This window comes from Scyliorhinus torazame, chromosome 11 (genome assembly GCF_047496885.1).
Source record: "Scyliorhinus torazame isolate Kashiwa2021f chromosome 11, sScyTor2.1, whole genome shotgun sequence".
In the NCBI taxonomy this organism is placed as follows: Eukaryota; Metazoa; Chordata; class Chondrichthyes; order Carcharhiniformes; family Scyliorhinidae; genus Scyliorhinus; species Scyliorhinus torazame.
Window position 1 is genome coordinate 48,721,300 of NC_092717.1, and position 19,129 is coordinate 48,740,428.

The following is a 19,129-nucleotide window of genomic DNA, read 5'->3' on the forward strand; positions in this document are numbered from 1 at the left end:
TAATTTAAATCCCTCCCATGTCAGGAGAATAGCTTCCGCCCCTTCCCTCCCTACCCTCCACCCCCCCCCCCCCTTAGTAACAACAACCCCCTGAAACCCGACCCTTGCCATATACTGGCTGTATGCATACCCCCACCTGACTTCCTTGACTAGCTTCCTGCTAGCCCGGTGACTCATCTCTCCGGCGCCCACTTGTCTTGCTCCCATTGTTCCCCCGAGCTCATCCCCCCCACCCATCCACACCAATTCCCCTGGTCTGTCCTGCTCGAGCAGTCCCTCTGAGATAAGGAAGATCAAACAAAAAAGGGCAATCAAACAAAGAACCAAGACCGCTCCAGCTGTAATGCTATTCCAGTTGTATACACAACTGAGCGATACCAATCGCCCCTTTCTGCGCATTAATAAAAGAAAAACACTGCAACACAGTACCCGTGTAACCCCCCTGCATCAAATAACTTTAACCCCCATTGCTTCCCGGTCAAATATCTGTTACGATGGAAGCTCCAAAAAGAAAAAACACAAAGAAAAAGCAAACTGAAAAAAGAAAAGAGGGAGGGGGCAGCCTTTCCACCCTCGCCCATTGTCACCAAAGGCAGCAAAAAAAGTACAAAGTACCTGTGAAGCAACATAAAATAGAAAGTCAATCCAAGAAAAATAGAAGTCACGTAAACAATAATACTCAGACTCTGGCTTGAGTCCGTGGGTCCTCAGTTCTGCACCAGTCCCTGATCCTTTGCAAACTCCATCACCTCATTGGGGTCCACAAAGTAGTAATGCTGGCTCTGGTGTGTGACCCAAAGATGTGCTGGGAAGAGTAGACCGAACTTCACATGCTTTTTGAACAAAATCTCCTTCATTCGTTTAAAGGGGGCTCGTCGCCTGGCCACCTCCTGACTCAGGTCCTGGTAGATGTGCAGGACATTGTTGCTCCTTGTGCTCTTTGACCACTGAAGGACACACTCCTTATCTGTGAACCTGTGGAACCTGACCACCACTGGTCGGGAGGGGGGGGCCCCCCGGTTGCGGCTGCTTCACCTGCACTCTGTGTGCCCCATCCAGCTCCAGCGGTCGCGGGAAGGAGTTAGTCCTCATCAGCTGCTGCAACAGTTGGTGTGAAATCCTAGACTGGATTCACTGTTAAAAGTGGACTGGAAGATATGTTTAATTTGGAAAACCTGGTCTGAACTGTGGAATGCAAACCGCCAAGGGAAAGCATTATTATGAGAAGATTTTAAAGTGTGTTCTTGGGAATTGAGTTTTGAAACCCTCACGTAACAATTATCTGGGGGGGGGGGGTTGGATTCGGAGGAGAAAACCACAGACATTCACTTGGGTTCAGAGAGGAGTGTGCCTTACCACAGTCATCTTGTGCACTTAAACAGGACATTTTGTGTTAATGAGACTATTGTAGCTTAAGATATACTTTGTAATTCATGTTACTCTTTAAATCTGTATGTAATTATTAAGCTACAGGGGAGTAATGGAGAATTATATTTTAACCCAATTTTCCCATGTTTAATAAATATTTTATTCCTGGTTGTTGAAACTAATTAGCGGTCCTGTGACTCTGTTCCTCCAGGTTTTATAAAAAAAGTAAAAGTTACGGCCTTTTTAGTCAGGATTCCATTCTGGGATTTTTCCGTCCAGTTATATCAACTGGGATCATAACAAACACCCACATGCTTATGTATTTTATTTATTCTTCACGCCGTAGCTCTCTCGAAGCACAATAGAGACACGGTTGTAAACTTAACCAACCCCTACGCATACAAGCACCTTCTTTCCAGCATGAATCTAAGGTTTTACCTGTCCAAGTACAGAAACATTAAATTAAACCCACTTAAAAACTATACCTTATTTTTAATGTTTACCAATACAAATATAAATCCCTTAAAACTACCTGTATTGTCTTAAGTGAAAAGAAAAAACAGAGAGCAACATGAGAATTAAACTTCCATACCTCCTTATCAAACTCCATGAGAAGAACAATCTTATCCTTGATGGAGCTAAAGAGATTGTGCTTGTGTATGAGCTGGAAGACATCTTTATGTCGCAACTTTAAGTAAATTTCAAGAGCTTTGTCATAACGCTGGTCATAGGTGTACCTGGGAGCAACCAAAACAAATGTTAACCTTGATACCAAGTACAGTCTGCACCTCTTACTTCAAAGTTAATTAACTCAAGATGTCTGGTCATTTATTTTTGCAGCATTTTTCTATTTCATTAAAGTTGCTCAGTTCAAATTTTGGGAAAATTCTAACTTTGTAAGGACAGAAAACTAATGATCCACTTTAGATTATAAATGTAAACCCATAATAGTAACCAACAAAGAAGATGCAAAAACATCAGTTTCTAAAAAAATCATTGCAGAATTAACGAGAAAGGGCAGATAGAATCTGAACAGAACAACAGAACATTAAATTTAATACATTAAAAGTGCAAAGTAGAAAAGAAAAATAATCCATACACATACATGAATGGCACTGAAATATCCAAGGATGTCGATACAAAGATTCCTAGATAACTTGCAAAGCTCACGCTTTACGTGTCTGACCAATGCAGGGCAGCAATCAATAACGCTAATAGAATGCCAAATTACTTTGTGCAGAAGCAAATGATTTTACAGAAGTATACACAATAGTTAAAGGCATGGAAAAAGATATATATTGCTTCAAATCAAATTGAGAGAGTAGGAAAGAGGGACATCTGTTCAAAGTGTAAAAGGTAAATTTAGGATTGTTTAACAGGAAGCTCTTCTTCACACAATAACCGATCAACACAAAATTGACTCCCTGATAAGAGTAGTGAAAGCAAATCCGTGGCATTTTAAAAGAATAGCTAGAAGTAGCTGAGGTGGTGAAGGCGAGAGAAGTCTTTGTGGATGGGTGAATTAAGATGGGCTAAAAGGGCCTTCCTCATCCAGCTTAACATTCACAAAATCAAATACAAAAACAGGCCATCAGGTTTGTGCTGATCTTCTTCTCCACATGAGGCTTCCATGTCTAATCGCGTCCATCTGCTTTCTCCACATATGGTTTAATATTTCTCCTGCACATGCAAGTATGTAATTCACTTTTAAACTATTGTGAAAATAAAGATTATTAAAAAAGGGAATTTAACATTCCAGCCATTCTCGGTCTGTCTTCTTTAATTTTGTCTGTTTCTTTAATTTTGCATTGTAGCAAATTGCCCTCCTCAGCAATGAATCTCTGAGGTCTGTGTTTGATGAAATGCTACATAATAGGCTTGTCGACAACTTTTGAGGCCCATGGAATAAAAAGGACAGTGGTGGTATAGACGTTGGCCGAGTGATCGGGAACAGTGTAGTACTAAACAATTACTTTTCAGACTGGAAAAAGGTATTTGGTGGTGTCCTTCAAGGATCTGCAATACTAAAATCATTGCTTTTCTTGATGTATTTTAATAACTGAAAGACTTTAGTGCGCAGGGAACAATTTCAAAAACTTGCAAGAATTGGGAACTGTGAAGAAAATATAGATAGACATCAAGAGGACGCTGACAGGGAGGTGGAATGGGCGAGCACATGGCAAATAAGATTTAAAGGCGAGAAATAGGAAGTGATAAATTTTGGCAGGAAGAACAGGGAGTGACAATATAAACCAAAGGGTAAAATTCTAAAGGGAGGGTGGGTACAGGAACAGACAGATCTGTGGATATGTGTGAATAAAACATTGAAGGTGGTAGAGGACTTGAGCAATTGGTTAAGGTATATGGGTTCCTGGGCTTTATAGATCGAGGCATAGAGTACATCAAGGCAGGTATGATGAACCTTTATAAAACGCTGGTTTAGCCTCAACTAGATTACCGTTTCCAATTATAGACACGACATTTAGGAAGAACATGAAGCCTTTAGAGAGGATGCAAAAAAAATTCCAATGGTGAGAATAGATTGGAGAAGATGGGGTTGTTCTCCTTAGAGAAAATTCAGAGCAGATTTGACAAAGATATTCAAAATGATGAGTAGATAGAAATTGTTCCTTTTGGTGAAGGGGTCAAGCAGCAGAGGACACAGATTTGAAATGATTGGTTAAAAAAATCCAAAGCTGGCATGAGAAAACACTTTGTTTCTCAGTGAATGGTTTGGATTTGGTATGCATTACCTGAGAGTGTGGTGGAGACCGATTCAATGGTGGTTTTCAAAAGGGAATTGAAAAATTATCTGAAGAGAAAAAATATGCAGGGTTATGGGGAAAGGACGGGGAAGCAGGACTAGCTGAATTGCTCTTGCAGAGAGCTCATGTAGGCTCCACATGCCGAATGGCTTCCTTTGTCACCATAAATATATTACGATTCAAGGACACTGATGAGAACAGAGATACTCACAATTCTGCGAGCGTTGTCAACAACGTTCTGTTACTTGGAGCCCGATCCAGATGGTCCAACACAGAGCGGACTACAGTCATATTGTTATAAATGTCACCGGGCCACTCTCTTATTAAGGATGCAAACCCCTTAAAGAAAAAGATAACATGCATGAACTAAGAGTCCAAATTTGTAACTGGCTAAAGACTTTCCTTCTTTGTATGAAATACATCTTCTGTGCAATGGAGGAATGAAAGCTTAGTTGGACAGATTTTGGGCTGCTGCAGAATCTCATTAATGAGTTGTTGTGGCTTTATAAACATGCTTCATTCAACTCTAGCTTCATATGAAGCCCACAGGACCAGTTTAATTTACAGGACAAGTTTAATTTAAGCTGAACGAAAAGTGCAACAGACTTGATGTTATACTTTAAGTACTGGAACCTGCACTTCAGTATGCCTAGAGAGGAATGAATGGTTCGGCAGCATTGTTAATCATGAAGGCTCAATGTTATGGGAATAAAACCAACTCTACAAGGTTGGTAATCTAGCTTTCTTCATTAATCATCTCCATACACCATAGGAGTATAATAAAGCAGTATAATTTAGAAAGGAAAGTTCTGCATAGGCAACCTAATGTACAGCAGTTAAACAAACTGCCAATGGCATTAACTGTGCTCTTGTGAAGTTGAAAGGCGCCTTAGTTTGCAAAATCTGTCAAAATATGATTGAGAATTTTTTAGGATGCATGTGTGCCGCGTGGGATAATCTTTAACCTGCTCCGGGCCTTTTCCCTGCAAGGAAGTAGCAGAACAAAATACCCTCAGTTGCTCACTAGCATACTGTGAGTTTTTGCAACATGCCAAACAATATAGTTGCTGAAACTAAAATACTTTATTTTGTATCGTCTTCAAAATAGAGAAGTTAAAATGGAAGCAGTCACTAGTTCCCAAAATTCAACACAAAAGAATAGATGTTTCACCTGTATGACAGCACAGAAACTTTAGTGACAGCTCATTCTGTAGAGTGCATGGCATTCCTGCAGGGTGATGGAGGAGTGGGCAACTTTCAGGTGTTAGCCAGGCTGCTGGCATACTCTGAGGTGATATGACAACTTTGAACCTATGCGACGGAGGAACTTTTTAAAACACCGAGATCCATTATTAGACTGACCCGCCTTGTTGAAGAATATTAAATAATTGCAGTAGAACCCTATTTGGAGTGAAGTGTTTTTACTATTTCACTGTACTGTATTTTTCTAAAATTCATCACTGATGTGTTTTGCCACTTAGTACTGCCATTAAGGCCTGTGCACTGGAAGAATGTGACAAAGACATGTGACACATTAGCATTGATCAGCACCAAATGTTCCTGACGTGGAATTACTTGACTTCCTGCATAGCCATTCACGTCGGTGTGACAAACTCCCTGCTGAGAGGCCATTCTCCTTTTGTGTTTTCCGATTTTGTCCTCAACCATGAATGGTCTACTGCATTTGGTCAGCAGAAAGAAAGCCTCTGGCAGCAGCTGGCACTGATAGATGCCTATCAAGGCATTTAGTGCATTTTGAGATGGTGTGCTCCTGGGTACGGTCATCCCAGAGCTGCTGGAGCTGCAACGGCAGAGTCGCAAGCATCAGGAAGAGATGACAGCATCCGTCCTAGGACTGCAAGGCCGACTGGAGGAGTCCCATGGCCTTCTGTCTGACGAGATGGTGCTGTCAGTCTGGCGCAACAAGGTCAAAACTGCAAGAATGGCATCCACAGTGGGTACCTTGGTGCAGGGCGTGCACTCCATAGTGGGGGATGCCCGCTCCATGTTTCAACTCATAACCTCCATGGCTGAGGGCATGAGCTCCATGGTGCAGGGCTTCAACTGCATTGTGCAGGGACTAGTCAGAATCCATGTGCGTCAGGGACAGAGGACAGCACGGCTTCTCGATCTCACTCCACCTTCCCCTCTAGCCCATGGAGGAACCCGGGGCTCCAAGACACCAAAGGGAAGAAGATTGACAGGTGCACTGCCCGGAGCCTTCCAGTCTGGAGGCGTCCAGCCCATCTGACACACTGCGAAACACCCCCAGTCCCACACACAAGAGGTGGACAGCACTGCAGCACCCATGCTGCCGAAAATAGGCTGGAACCCACAAGGTCCCAGGCCCTCAGAGGACGCCTTGCAAGGTCATCTCAGGCACAGGGTGTGGAAGTCATCAGGCCACCTCAACCTTAGTTGCGGATTCTGGGGATACACGTAGATGTAGAGGGAGAGGGAGGAAGACTAATAACTGATCGGAACGGGTCAAATTAGGCACTATTAGAGAAGACACCATTGTAATAACTAGCTAGCAATAAAAATGACTTTAACACCCATAAAGAGCCTCCATGTTGCCATGATGTGGCACCATGCTGTGTAAACCACCGTGCAAACTCAGCACTCCCTCCCTGTGCAGCGCGAGAATGGCAGTGCTATGTCTCTCCCACCTTTCACACTGATAACGCAGCAATATTGCTTCTATCACAGTCCCCCCCAATCCCACACCCAACACCAACCCTCAGGCCTGTGTGCCAGAATTCTCTGGTTATAAGGATGCCATCAGCTCAAAACATGCAAGAGACCGTCCACCATGTCAAGACCCCTGATCTCAGAGGAGGCAGTACCAGCTGAGATGTATTATTCTGCCATTATGGGTCCCTAGATTACCCAGTGACAGGCCGCGTTCAGCTCTCAGTCAGGCAGCACCTGTCAGTTCACGGAGATTAAGATCAGCATCACTCTGTCTTCACTGCAAATGATCATCATTCTCCTGCACCGTCTGGTCAGTCACTTTAGTGCCCTGTCCATGAATGGATTGACCAGGTCGTGACCTCCCACAGGCCCAGCAGTAATAAGAATTGAGACCCCCATGTTGGGAGAGGGCTTCACAACCTAATCCTGGTCACCACCAAACTGAGAATCAATGAGGGCACTCCTATCCCTGCGCTCCACAGGGACCCTAGCCATTGCCCCAGGTCGTTCCTCCTCCTCGGTCGCTCATCACAGGCCCCCTCAACATCCTCCTCATCTGAGGAGTTGTGGCACTCCTCCATCTCCTCCTCATCTAGCTGCTTGTCCCGCTGCAGTGCCAGTAAGCCATTATGATGAGGGACATTCTCTGAGGGCTATACTGGAGGGCTCCCCCGACCGGTCCAGGTACTAGAACTGCATCTTGAACAGTCAATCGCCTGCTCGACTAGTGCACGCATTGACGCATGAGCCTCATTGTAGCGAGTTTCAGCTGGTGCTTTTGGCCTTCACACTGGCACCATCAGTCACCTCCTGAGTGGGTACCCTTTGTCCCCGCCGAGCCATCCTCTGGTCGCTGCCCTTCCTCAAAAGCTGCCCAGGAGTAATTATCAGGGCACTCCCGGGAAACAGGCACACACCTGCATGATGTACATTGCATGGTTATAGATGAATTGGACATTGAGGGAGTAGTATCCCTTACGGTTCAAAAATGGCTCTCCCATGCTGCCATGGGGAATGCAGAGGCACGTGGATGCAGTTGATGACACCCTGGGGCACGGAGGCGGGCAAAGCCCATGACCCTGTCTCATCTGGTCCCGGTCCAAATGATGTATATATGGGCCCACACCTGTAGCACATCCATGACCTTTCTTCATGCACTAATGTGCTGCTGACTGGGAAATGCATGCTGCCCTGAAATGAGCCGCTAGCATAGAAGTTCCGAGTGGCAGTAACTTTCAGGGCCACAGGCAATGGGTGACCTCCTAGTCCACGTGGTGCAAACTCTTGCATCACCTGGCGCAGGTGGTTAACCATCTCCTGGGATGGAGGCAGTCTTCTCCGACACTGGACCTCTGACATCTGGAGGTAGAATGTTCTACGTCAGTACACCCGTGGCCGGTAGTGTCTCCCAGAGGTTCCACTATCTGTTCCCCTGATCCAGGAAGATCAATGGGCCTTGTCTCTCTCAACTCTGCATATCACTGATCCTGGCTGCCAGCAGCAGAATGTCAATGTTGCTGCTGCTGGTCGATCACAATATAAATAATTGCCAGCTCAACTGGCTCCATGGTTCTCCAGAATCAAAAAACTGAGAGGAAGAGAACATCAAAGTGAGTGACGAGGAGTCATGACAATGGCCTGACCCTTAGCACTCTCAGGATCTGGGAGATCCACTAATGCGCATCCCCCTGTGTGAGCACCTTCCCACTGGGCTTCACTCCCTCCCCTGTCACACAATAGCCACTTTCCCCTCTCAACTCCACATGAATGAAGCATTTTGACCCTTGAGAATCTCAGTAATCTGCATGCCCCCACCCAGGGTGAAGAGTAAGGGCAGTTGAGTGTATTCAATGGACCTGCTTATTAACCTTACAGGGACACAAGTCTATGCCCCCCCCGTCATCCCTTGAACTCGGTGACTGATGAGTGAATTCACCATAACGCCTTGATTCGGGCCACATCTTTGTCACTTCTCTGCTATGTCGATGCTAGTATGAGACGTTGAGATCAATGCTTCGGGGCTAGGCTTCCAAATATTTTAATCAACGTAAACAATCAATTAAACGAAATCAAATAAACTGAGGGAAACTGCCTTAAACCAAAAGCGAATCACAAATGAGACTTAAGAACCAAACCAAACTGTGATTAGAGGGGTCAATAAGGCACCCCAGTCCCGGTGGCGTCCAACGGGCAGGGAAGGTCTCGAGTATGCCAGTGGACACCACATGCTTCCTCTCCAGGGACACCTGGCCGCGAATGTAGCCACTGTAGAGGAGCACACAGTCGGGTAAGATGACCCCCGAGTTCTGGACCTGTTGATGGCAAGTTTGGCCAAGCCCAGGAGCAGGATCATGAGGAGGTCCGCCTTCTTCCCCACACTTCTTTGCACCGGGTGCCCATAGATCAGGAGGTGGTGGTGTGTGTGGGGGGCGGGGGGGATGGGGGTGAAGTGCAAACAAAGCTGCAACAAAAGGTTTTTTAAATAACTGAGAAGGGGTGCTGTCTAAAACAATTAATATAGGTGTGGTCCACAGACTCCACAGGGCCACAAAAAGGGCAGGCATCTTGGGAGTCTGTGAACTGATGCAGCTTACAGTTGCATGGGATTGCTGCATGCAACACTGTCCACCCCAGGTCCCCGATGCTAAGGGGGAGGACTCCTCACGAGAGGGACCTCCACTGGGGACCTCTGCTGCCGGACAGCAACAAGGTGTGTCAAGGCATGTCCAGGTGAGGGCAGAAAAGTGAAGGGTGCGCAGCAGCAACCTATACAGTAACCCCCCCCCCACCCCCGTGCAGTGTGAAATTGCACAGAGGGTATTGCCATGAGGTGGATCAGGCTGTGGGGCTCAGTTTCCGGGGGGGCGGGGGTTGGAGCCATTGTGAAATTCTGTCCGGGCAGGGGTACGATCAGGCGGGAGTTCACTGTGCCGCCTTGAGACAGAACAATTGAGCACCAGTGGCACACTCAAGCATTGCAATGCTGACCAAATTGGCACAATTAACTTGTCAAGGAAGAATCAGGGATGAGGTGGGGCGGCACAGTGGTTAGCACTGCTTCCTCACGGTGCTGAGGACCCGGATTCGATCCTGGTCCTGGGTCACTGTCTGTGTTGAGTTTACATATTTGCCCCCTGTCTGCGTGGGTCTCACCCTCACAACGTAAAAAGATGTGCAGGGTAGGTGAATTGGCCACGCCAAACTGCCCCTTCAAAAATTTGGATACTCTAAATTTATAAAATAAAAGGGAGCTGATTAGGCACTTGGCTTTCCCTATGTGGCACACCTCATGCATGTGAAGACTGCAATTAGCATGTCAACTTTTTCACGATTTTCACAATAACTTCATTGCAATGTTAATGTTAGATTACTTGTGACACTAATAAAGATTATTATTATAACTTCATCCTTACAGGGCACCTTAATTTCCCCAGCTCTTAAGGGCTGCGGATTAATGAGCCTTCCAACTTGGAACAGCCGGTCCCGTTAGCCTGGCCTCCATAACCAGTGGCCTTGAACTTCCATACATCTCATGTCCTCTGGCTTCACAGTGCTGCCTGAGTGTGGGGTTCATTCTCACTGCAGTTGTCGGCCGCACTGTTTGTGGATCATCAGTCCTCAGGAGGCTAGAAAGCATCCCTTGTCAGAGTCCCTCACTCTATCCATGCAACCTGGCATCTCATGGGACCCCTATGAATTCACCTTCTCCCACCCGCTTTCCAGCTGCCAGTCTGGAAGGGCAATCCCCAGCAAGTTATCACCACAAGCTCACCCACTGGAGCGTGCCTGCATAACCCCCGCTCCCCAAACCCCATTAAACCTAAAGGTCATGAAGGGCCACCAAGGCTTGCAAGTGACCCCACCCCCAAGATGCCACACTGAACTACACCCCTACCCAAAGTTGCACTTATCTGAGTCCCCCCGTGTCCTCTCCGCTGCCCCTTTTGTGACTGGCACCGTGGAGCGTAATGGTGCCCTGAGACCACACTTCCAATATCCGCTTCAGAAGGGAGATCAGCAGGTTCTCATTTTTATACAGCTGTTGTAAATCACACCGGTGTAAGGTCATGCGAATATTCAATCAAACTGCATGGCATGCTGATGAATGCAAAGAATTTCCCAACCATCAGCGTCAGGTAGGCCAACCAACCTGAAATATTCTTCTATATTGTCAAAAATTTAACCCACTTTCAGGCATCTGAATTTTGGCCAGCCATGCAATTAAGTTCTCCCCTACTGCTTTTCTTCGCACACAAGGTGGGGGCCAGAAAATTCCACCCATAGCTTCACTACAGCTACAAGATAAAAAATTGACAAAAATATGTATATTTAATGCAAACATCTACAATCAACAAATGTTGTTGAATTTCATTGGTGCTATACTGTGAATTCATTTTAACACTTTCAATAGAAATTCTAAATCTAGTAATCGATTGGAGGCAGAGAAAATATTTTTGCGATTCAGATTTATTTTTGGTTAGAACTGAATTGCTGGCCCATTTTTTAAAATCCAAACAATAGCGTAAAGTTTCATTTCAAGTTTATGATTTCATAAACCATAAACCAGCAGCAAGATCAATTAGCCAGAAAACCACAATCATTTTGAAATGACGCATCTGTTACAGATTAGAAGTATTACATGTACACCGAATGTGAACAGCGTCCTTTAATCCAGTGAGACATTCTTCTAAATCCAGGAGATGAGATAGCATTTAGACGCATCTTCATCGGGGAAACAACCTTTAGTGGTTTCTAAAAGAATAGATTACCCCAATTTCTCCTAGTTCTCTGATAAAATGGGAGGTGTCACTTGTAGCTCAGTGGTAACACTCTAGCCAAAGACAAAAGGATTCCAACGGTTTGAGCACATAATCTAGGTTTCCAGACTTACTAAGTGAGTTGGAGCTGCCATTGTTCAGATGTGGAGATGCTGGCGTTGGACTGGGGTGAGCACAGTAAGAAGTCTTACAACACCAGGTTAAAGTCCAACGGGTTTGTTTCAAATCACTAGCTTTTGGAGCACTGCTCCTTCCTCAGGTGAATTGTTCAGATGAGAAGTGAAACTAAAATGCTTGCCCTCTCATGCAGATGTAAAAATTCCACAGTACTATTTGAAGAGCAGAGGAGTTTTCTCCAGTGCCCTGTCAAATATTTATCCCACAGCTAATAATCACCACTACAGATTATCTGGTTATTTATCATCTTATTGATATTTGGGGAACCCTGCAACGTGCAAATTGGCTGCTAGGTTTCCTATGTTACAGCAGCCAATCTTTTATTAGTTGTAAAGTGCTTTGGAACATGCTGAAATCATAAATATGCTTTCGGTCTTAACAGTGTTGGAAATAATTGACCTCTATATTAAAACAATGCAACTGTTAACCATCATTTCCAGTATATTTGAGTTTCATGTGGATGTTTCAAGTTAATTTTACACACATCAAATCTTCATAATATCCAGAAATATACTCAGTATTTCCCTATACAACATTTCATCTTGCAGAAGTAATTTACAGTCATGTATAAAATATACTTGCGCCAATTTTAAATAAATCACAATTGGGAAACATATTTAAGTGAATACAATTTCAGTGCTTTAAAATGCCAAACGGCAGTATCTTTACTACTCGTTCTTTCCCCCAAAACTTATTCATCTTCATGTCCTGTCTTGAAGAGTTTCCATCAATAGTGCACAAGCAGCTTTAACTGATCACTCAGAATATACATTCTAACAGTTTCTCTTCCTGTCACCACAGAATACTATTCGAGTTCCCCAAAAATACATTCTTGGCCCCTTCCATCTACATATTTTCCTTTGATAACATTATCTAAAAATACACTGTCGAGTTCCAAATGTATGTTGATGATACCCAGTTCTAACTCCCCAGAACCTCTCAACCACTTAATTGCCTGTGTTGTCAAGACTTCTTGTCTGATATCCATTTTCCAGAAGCTTCAATTTTGTTGCTACAGGTAGGAAGAATGAAGCCATCTTCCTCAATTCCAATCACAAACCATGCATGCTTGTCATATAGCTGATCTCCCCTCCCTAGTTACTGTTTCAGGTGAATTATTTGCAACCTTGACAGCCTATTGGACCCAAAGTTGAGCTCCTGGCTCAATATTCTCTTCATCACTAATGACGTCTGCTTCTACCTCCATGTTAGCTGCATACTCCCGTGCCTGAGTACATTGGCTACTGATACCCCCAACCATGCCTTTGCCACTTTCCGAGCAAATACTCCAATGCTTACCTCAGTGGCTTCTCTCCCCCCACACACTGTAACTTTAGTTTATCAAAATCACTGCTGCCCAGCTCCTATCTGACACCAAATCTTCTCAACCATCAACGTTGCATGTTCTGACATAAATTTGTATTAATCCAACACGTACAATTTTAAAATTCTTATCCTTGTGTTTAAATGGCCTTGTACAGTCCTATTTGTGTGTGTTCTTCCAGCCCTACAATCCTCTAGAAAGCTCTATTTCTCTAACTCTCATGGATACCCTTTTCTTGTAACTCTGCTTCAGCTACACTGTGCCCTACGATCTGCAATTCTCCCTCAAAACCACTCCACTTCAACACACACCTTTTTGATGAAGCTTTTAGTCACCACTCCTAACGTCTACACTTGAGTCCCTCTACTCCTGCAGCCCTTCAAGAATTTCACCCCTAATTTACACTGTCTAGCCATGTTCTTCCTTACCAAAATGTTTCACCTCACACTTTTCCACATTGAATTTCATCTCCGATCTGCCTACTCCACCAACTTATCTATGTCCTCTTGCGGCATGGTAGCACAGTGGTTAGCACTATTGCTTCACAGCGCCAGGGACCCGGGTTCGATTCCCGGCTTGCGTCACTGTCTGTGTGGAGCCTGCACGTTCTCCCAGTGTATGCGTGTGTTTCTTCCGGGCGCTCCGGTTTCCTTCCACAAGTTCTGAAAGACATGTGGCAACTTGGGGATTTTCACAGCAACTTTTTTGCAGTGTTAATGTAAGCCTATTTGTGACACTAATAAAGATTACTTAATGTTCTCTTCTTCCACTCAATGCTCATTTTTCTCTGATTATGCTTTAAGGAAATCCATGGGAATTTTTTCAACATTATAGGCACTATATAAATGCAAGTTCTTAACATACCTTGCTCACTCTTCCTGGTCACATATACCACAAATATAGTTCCGAAAGCCCCTCCAGGTCACCTAGAACAAATTTATGGCTCAAACGATCCCTCATCACAAACATGACACCCTCATCACAAACATGACACTCTCTTCGCCCCTCTTTGACTTAAATAATAACCATATTTCACCAGACATTACTTTGAAAAGTGAAGACCACAAAAGCAGAAGATATAGGAGCAGAATTAGGCCATTTGGACCATCGAGTATGCTTGGCCATTCAATCATGGCTGATATGTTTCTCATTCCTATTCTCCTGCCTTCTCCCCATAATCCCTGATCTCCTTATTAATCAAGAACCTATCTATATCGGTCTTAAAGGCACTCACTGACTTGCTCTCTCCAGTCTTCTGCGGCAAGAAGTTCCACAGATTCACCACCCTCTTGCTGAAGAAATTCTTCCTCATCTCAGTTTTGAAAGATCGTCCCTTCAGTCTGTGGCTGTGCCCCTCGGGCTGCTATACTTGTACCTGCTACGGGGCTATGGAGTGCTGTAATAAGCTGTTTTGTGGAAAAAGTCATTTTCCAAACTGCTGAGCAACTACAGTCTGACAAAATGTACCCAACTCAATTGAGATCGAGTCGACTCGGGGACTTAAAATAATTCTTCTGGAATTGGCAATTAAATGTTCAACCGCTTCAGCTACTGAATCAGCACCCTTATAGGAATCAAGAACTATCGTACCTCATAATCACTCTCCAGGAATTCATACAAGATCATTTCATATATAGCAGGCCTCAGGCGTAGGTCACCTCTTGGTAAGTACTGACTAATTGCCTAAAAGGGACAAATTAACATTGTATAAGTGCATAGATCAACATTTAATAATTTTGACAATACTTGATCAAAAGGCCAACCAGTTCATTCCTTTCTGTTATTTTGTACCAAAGCCCTTTAAATCTGTGCAAATAAAATACATCTGGCTACTTTGCAGAGTTTTATATCCTACACAGGAGAAACTGCTGCACCGGTGTTATCAAAAAGGGAGGCTCCAAAACCCGAGTACTATAAAACTCGAGGAAATGAAGACCATTCAGAGCAGGAAACATTCCTTCGGGAAATTGACTTGGGATGAGCACTCACTCCATCCAAGGAAATCAAGCTCCCTTTGCAGCAGAGCTGTGAGGCTGAAAATCATTTTTTGGTGTCGAGTCATACCAGTCAGTCCTCGTGTATGGCGGCTGTAAATATTATAATTTCTGTTTTAAGGTATGGATGAAAGGACTGCGTTTCTGGCTCCATCTTGGGGACACAGGATTCATGAGATCTCATTCGGAGTTCTTTCCAAAGCACAGAAGAGAGTTTCTTCTTTCTGGCCATATCAGTACTGCTCAGGTTTATAATGCAGTTCGTAGTCGAAAAAGTTAATGTTAACAAAAAAGCTACCCAAAAGCATAAAATGCTTGTTAGAGATCCTCCATTAATTTACCTTTGCTTCATGGATGAAAACCCCTCATTAGCATTGGTTAATTCCCACACCACTAATTTTGAGCCTGTTTTGCACTGGAAGAAGAATGTTCACTCGCGTTACATTAGCGAATTTAACAGTTATTAACACTAGTTCCTTGTATGTTTTGGATTCGCTGATGGCAAGACTTTTTAAAGACCACTTCTTCAATCCGTGACATACAAAGATGATTATTGTTAAAAGAACTGAGAACTCAAGGTAATGTTTTCTGCATGCACTGCCGAGGTGCCTGCCAATAAACTGCCGTTTGGACTGTTGCATGTTTCTAACTTAGCCTTATTTTTCAACATCATGTTTTGGATCATCAGACTGACATGCTTATCTTTAATGCATCAATGCTGGATTCAATTAATTCTTACTGTCCATTTTGGTCAGTGTTATGCAGATAGAGATAGTCACCATTTGAACAGAGGAGGATGCTTTGCTTGTTTTATCCCGTTACTTGTCAGTTTGAGAATTGCTTAAGAGTCTGTTTGACAACAGTTCTTTTTTCTTTCTAGCTTTCTTTCTCTCTTTTTATGCATTTTGTCTGGAAGCTGTAATTGGGCAAATACCCTCATTTCAGTGGGTCTAATCAATCAGCTGTGTTTTCACCTGCACAAGTGAGCCTGAGCAGACACTGGGAGCAAGGACAGCTTTTTGTCCTTCATCCTTTCATGGCATGTGCGTGTTCCTGGCAAGGCCAGCATTTTTTGCTCATCCCCTAATTGTCTTCGAGAAGGTGGTGTAGCTGTGGGTACAAAGGGAGTGCCAGGATTTTGATCCAGAAACATTGAAGGAAGAGCAAGTTCCAAGTCAGGATGACATTCAGTACACCTGAATAGAACCGAGAAACAGGCAGCTGGGAGGCCGGAGAATCCTGCCCAGAGTGGGGCAATGCCGTACTACCGTTCTATTGATAATGTTGCTTTTAAGAGGCCCCACATTACCACACAAATGTATCTCTGTGAAGTTTCATCATCTGATTATTTTTTTCCTCCCCCTGCACCTCATGAAGAGGTGCCCTGGATTTATTACAACGCAAGCTACTTTTGAATCACAGCCTAGCATGGGAAAAGTAAACTGCTCAAATAGTGTGCAAGTACACAGTACTGACATCACAAATTAATGTCCATAATTAGCAACATATGAGGATGTTACAAACTTGCGTGGAGGTATCACCAACTTGTGATGCAGCAGCTAGAGCGCTGTGTTCTCATAGATTATCATAGAATTTACAGTGCAGAAGGAGGCCATTCGGCCCATTGAGTCTGCACCGGCTCTTGGAAAGAGCACCCTACCCAAGGTCAACATCGCCACCCTATCCCCATAACCCAGTAACCCCATCCAACACTAAGGGCAATTTTGGACACTAAGGGCAATTTATCATGGCTAATCCACCTAACCTGCACATCTTTGGACTGTGGGAGGAAACCGGAGCACCCGGAGGAAACCCACGCACACACGGGGAGGATGTGCAGACTCCGCACAGACAGTGACCCAAGCTGGAATCGAACCTGGGACCCTGGAGCTGTGAAGCAATTGTGCTATCCACAAGGCTACCGTGCTGCCCCGAGTTCTGACTCAGTGACTAGCACCGACATTGAAGAAACAGTTTGAATAAGGGGATCTTGCTATCAAACAATCTAAAAAAAATGTAGCATTTTATATCCACCTGGCTGCCGACTGCTGAAGACCCAAACTACAGTAACCAACGAGAGATCAACATAAAAGCAGCTTATAGTTCAACACTCATCAGCTCATGGATTAGACCTGCATCTTACTGCTTGGTTCCATTCCACTTCACTGCACCACTCAGCTGCAACTTTTAAATTTAGTTTTATGTTGGCACAAAAAAATCCTCCAAAATACAAATTATGTAAAACCTGACATTTACAAAAGAAATGTATTTTAGAGGTTTCTTAGTCAATGACAGGAGTTTCTTACAATGGGCCGTTACCACCCTCACAGCCCCAACATATGCTTTACTTACTTTAAGTTGCCCTATCTTTTTAAATCGGTACACCTCATTTTCCCAGAGATCCATGTTTTTGCCAAGAATCTTCTGACATTTTCTAGAAGACAGCAATGAAAACATTTAAATAATGATGTATGAAATGCTCTTTGAGGAAACCTTTAAAAATAAGTTAACATGTATTACCTTGCAGCTCCATGATAGTCTCCTTTGTCCACCAGGTAGTTTACATAGGCTCTGCCAATATCCTACAAAATGAAGGGTTGTCAAAACAGATACTTAATTCCTTCTTCGTATTTCCATGCAACACATACGTGATTACCTATGGTTGAAAAGCTGCTGGACTACCATTGTCATTTAGAATGCACCACCTACTTGCTCATAATTCTCTTCAAGTTTCCATCTTCTGGTACTCATTAGCTGTGGCCTATTGAGTGAAAGTGGTCACAATGGGTTGGGTGGAGTGGGTGGAGGGAAGGGGGTAAAATCACCTCCTTTCCCATTTGCATTGGAAAAGGAGTAGGCTATTTGAGTAGCTCCTCGAGCCAGTTCTTTCATTCAATTAGAATTTGACTGCTCTGTGCCTCAGACAGATCTTCCAGCCTTTGATCCATACCCTTTCCTCAACCATCTACCAACCATTGCCTTGAAAATTTCAACTGACCTAGCTTCCACGGCATTCTAGGGGAGAGAATTCAAAGTTTCCACTACGCTTCATGTGCAAAATGCTTCCTGCTTTCGGCCCTGAAAGGCCTGTAAAATCTGTGTTTGTACTGTGAACTTTCAATGAACTCAAATTTATGCTAAATACCGCAAACACTGACACAAATCACAGCTATAGCCCGAGAAGCCCGCAATGGCTTCTCTTCCAGTTCCTACACGGACTCTTTTTAAAAAGGATATTTATTGTGGTTTTACATAATATCAAACTAGCAATTAACCAGCGAAGATGCAAGAGTACAAAGTAAAATTTTACAAACAACTCCACAACAGAAAGACAAACTAAAACTTAAACACTTATAACTAAACCCCGTAACAGCTGACGGTGTCCAGATCCTTAAATAAAAGGTTGTCATCTCAGGTAGAACTTCCCCACTGACTCCCTGATGATGTATTTAATTTTCTCGTGGGTGGCACGATAGCTCAGTGGTTAGCACTGCTGTCTCACGGCTCCAAGGACCCGGTTCGATCCCGGCCCCAGGCCACTGTCCGTATGGAGTTAGCACATTCTACCCCACTTAAGTCAGGCACAAGAGGACGTGGAGTTTGTCCTGTAGAGGGCCTCCCTCCAAGCCCCATCAGCTCACTCTCCCATCTCACCCCATCCAGTAGGCTGGGATTCGATGAGAGAATATAGCCACGTAGGTCTGAAATATCGGAAATAGAACCCTCGCCAGGTTGAGCCAATGATAAAACTTTCTTTAGCAAGGAGGAGGGAGGGGCCAAAGGAAAGGAAAGAAACCCCTAACAGGAAAAGTCCTGAATCTGAAAATAATGAAAGAGGCTCAAACCAGGGAACTGACATGTGTCAGCCAGCTCCCCAAGACTGGCAAACCTCCCTTCTACAAATAGGTCCCCAAAATGCTCAAGTTCCTTTGCTTTCCAAGATTTGAATAAAGGGTGCAAACCAGAAGTTAAGAAGAGGTGATTGTTACAAATAGATGCCAAAGAAGACAGGGAAAGAAGCTGAAAGTG

General features: G+C 44.0%; 1 protein-coding gene across 4 annotated transcripts in view; it reads right to left on the minus strand.

Annotated features, from left to right (window-relative positions):
• The window catches only part of vps41 (VPS41 subunit of HOPS complex), a 267,921-nt gene that overhangs the window by 76,331 nt on the left and 172,461 nt on the right, over positions 1-19,129 (minus strand). For all 4 annotated transcript variants that reach the window (XM_072467229.1, XM_072467227.1, XM_072467228.1 and 1 more), the window contains exons 15-19: positions 17,621-17,682; positions 17,453-17,534; positions 14,697-14,789; positions 4,345-4,472; positions 1,961-2,105 (exon numbers count right to left, since the gene is read on the minus strand). In XM_072467229.1, the coding sequence (XP_072323330.1) occupies positions 1,961-2,105; positions 4,345-4,472; positions 14,697-14,789; positions 17,453-17,534; positions 17,621-17,682 (510 nt within the window). The remainder of the gene's footprint in view (positions 1-1,960; positions 2,106-4,344; positions 4,473-14,696; positions 14,790-17,452; positions 17,535-17,620; positions 17,683-19,129) is intronic.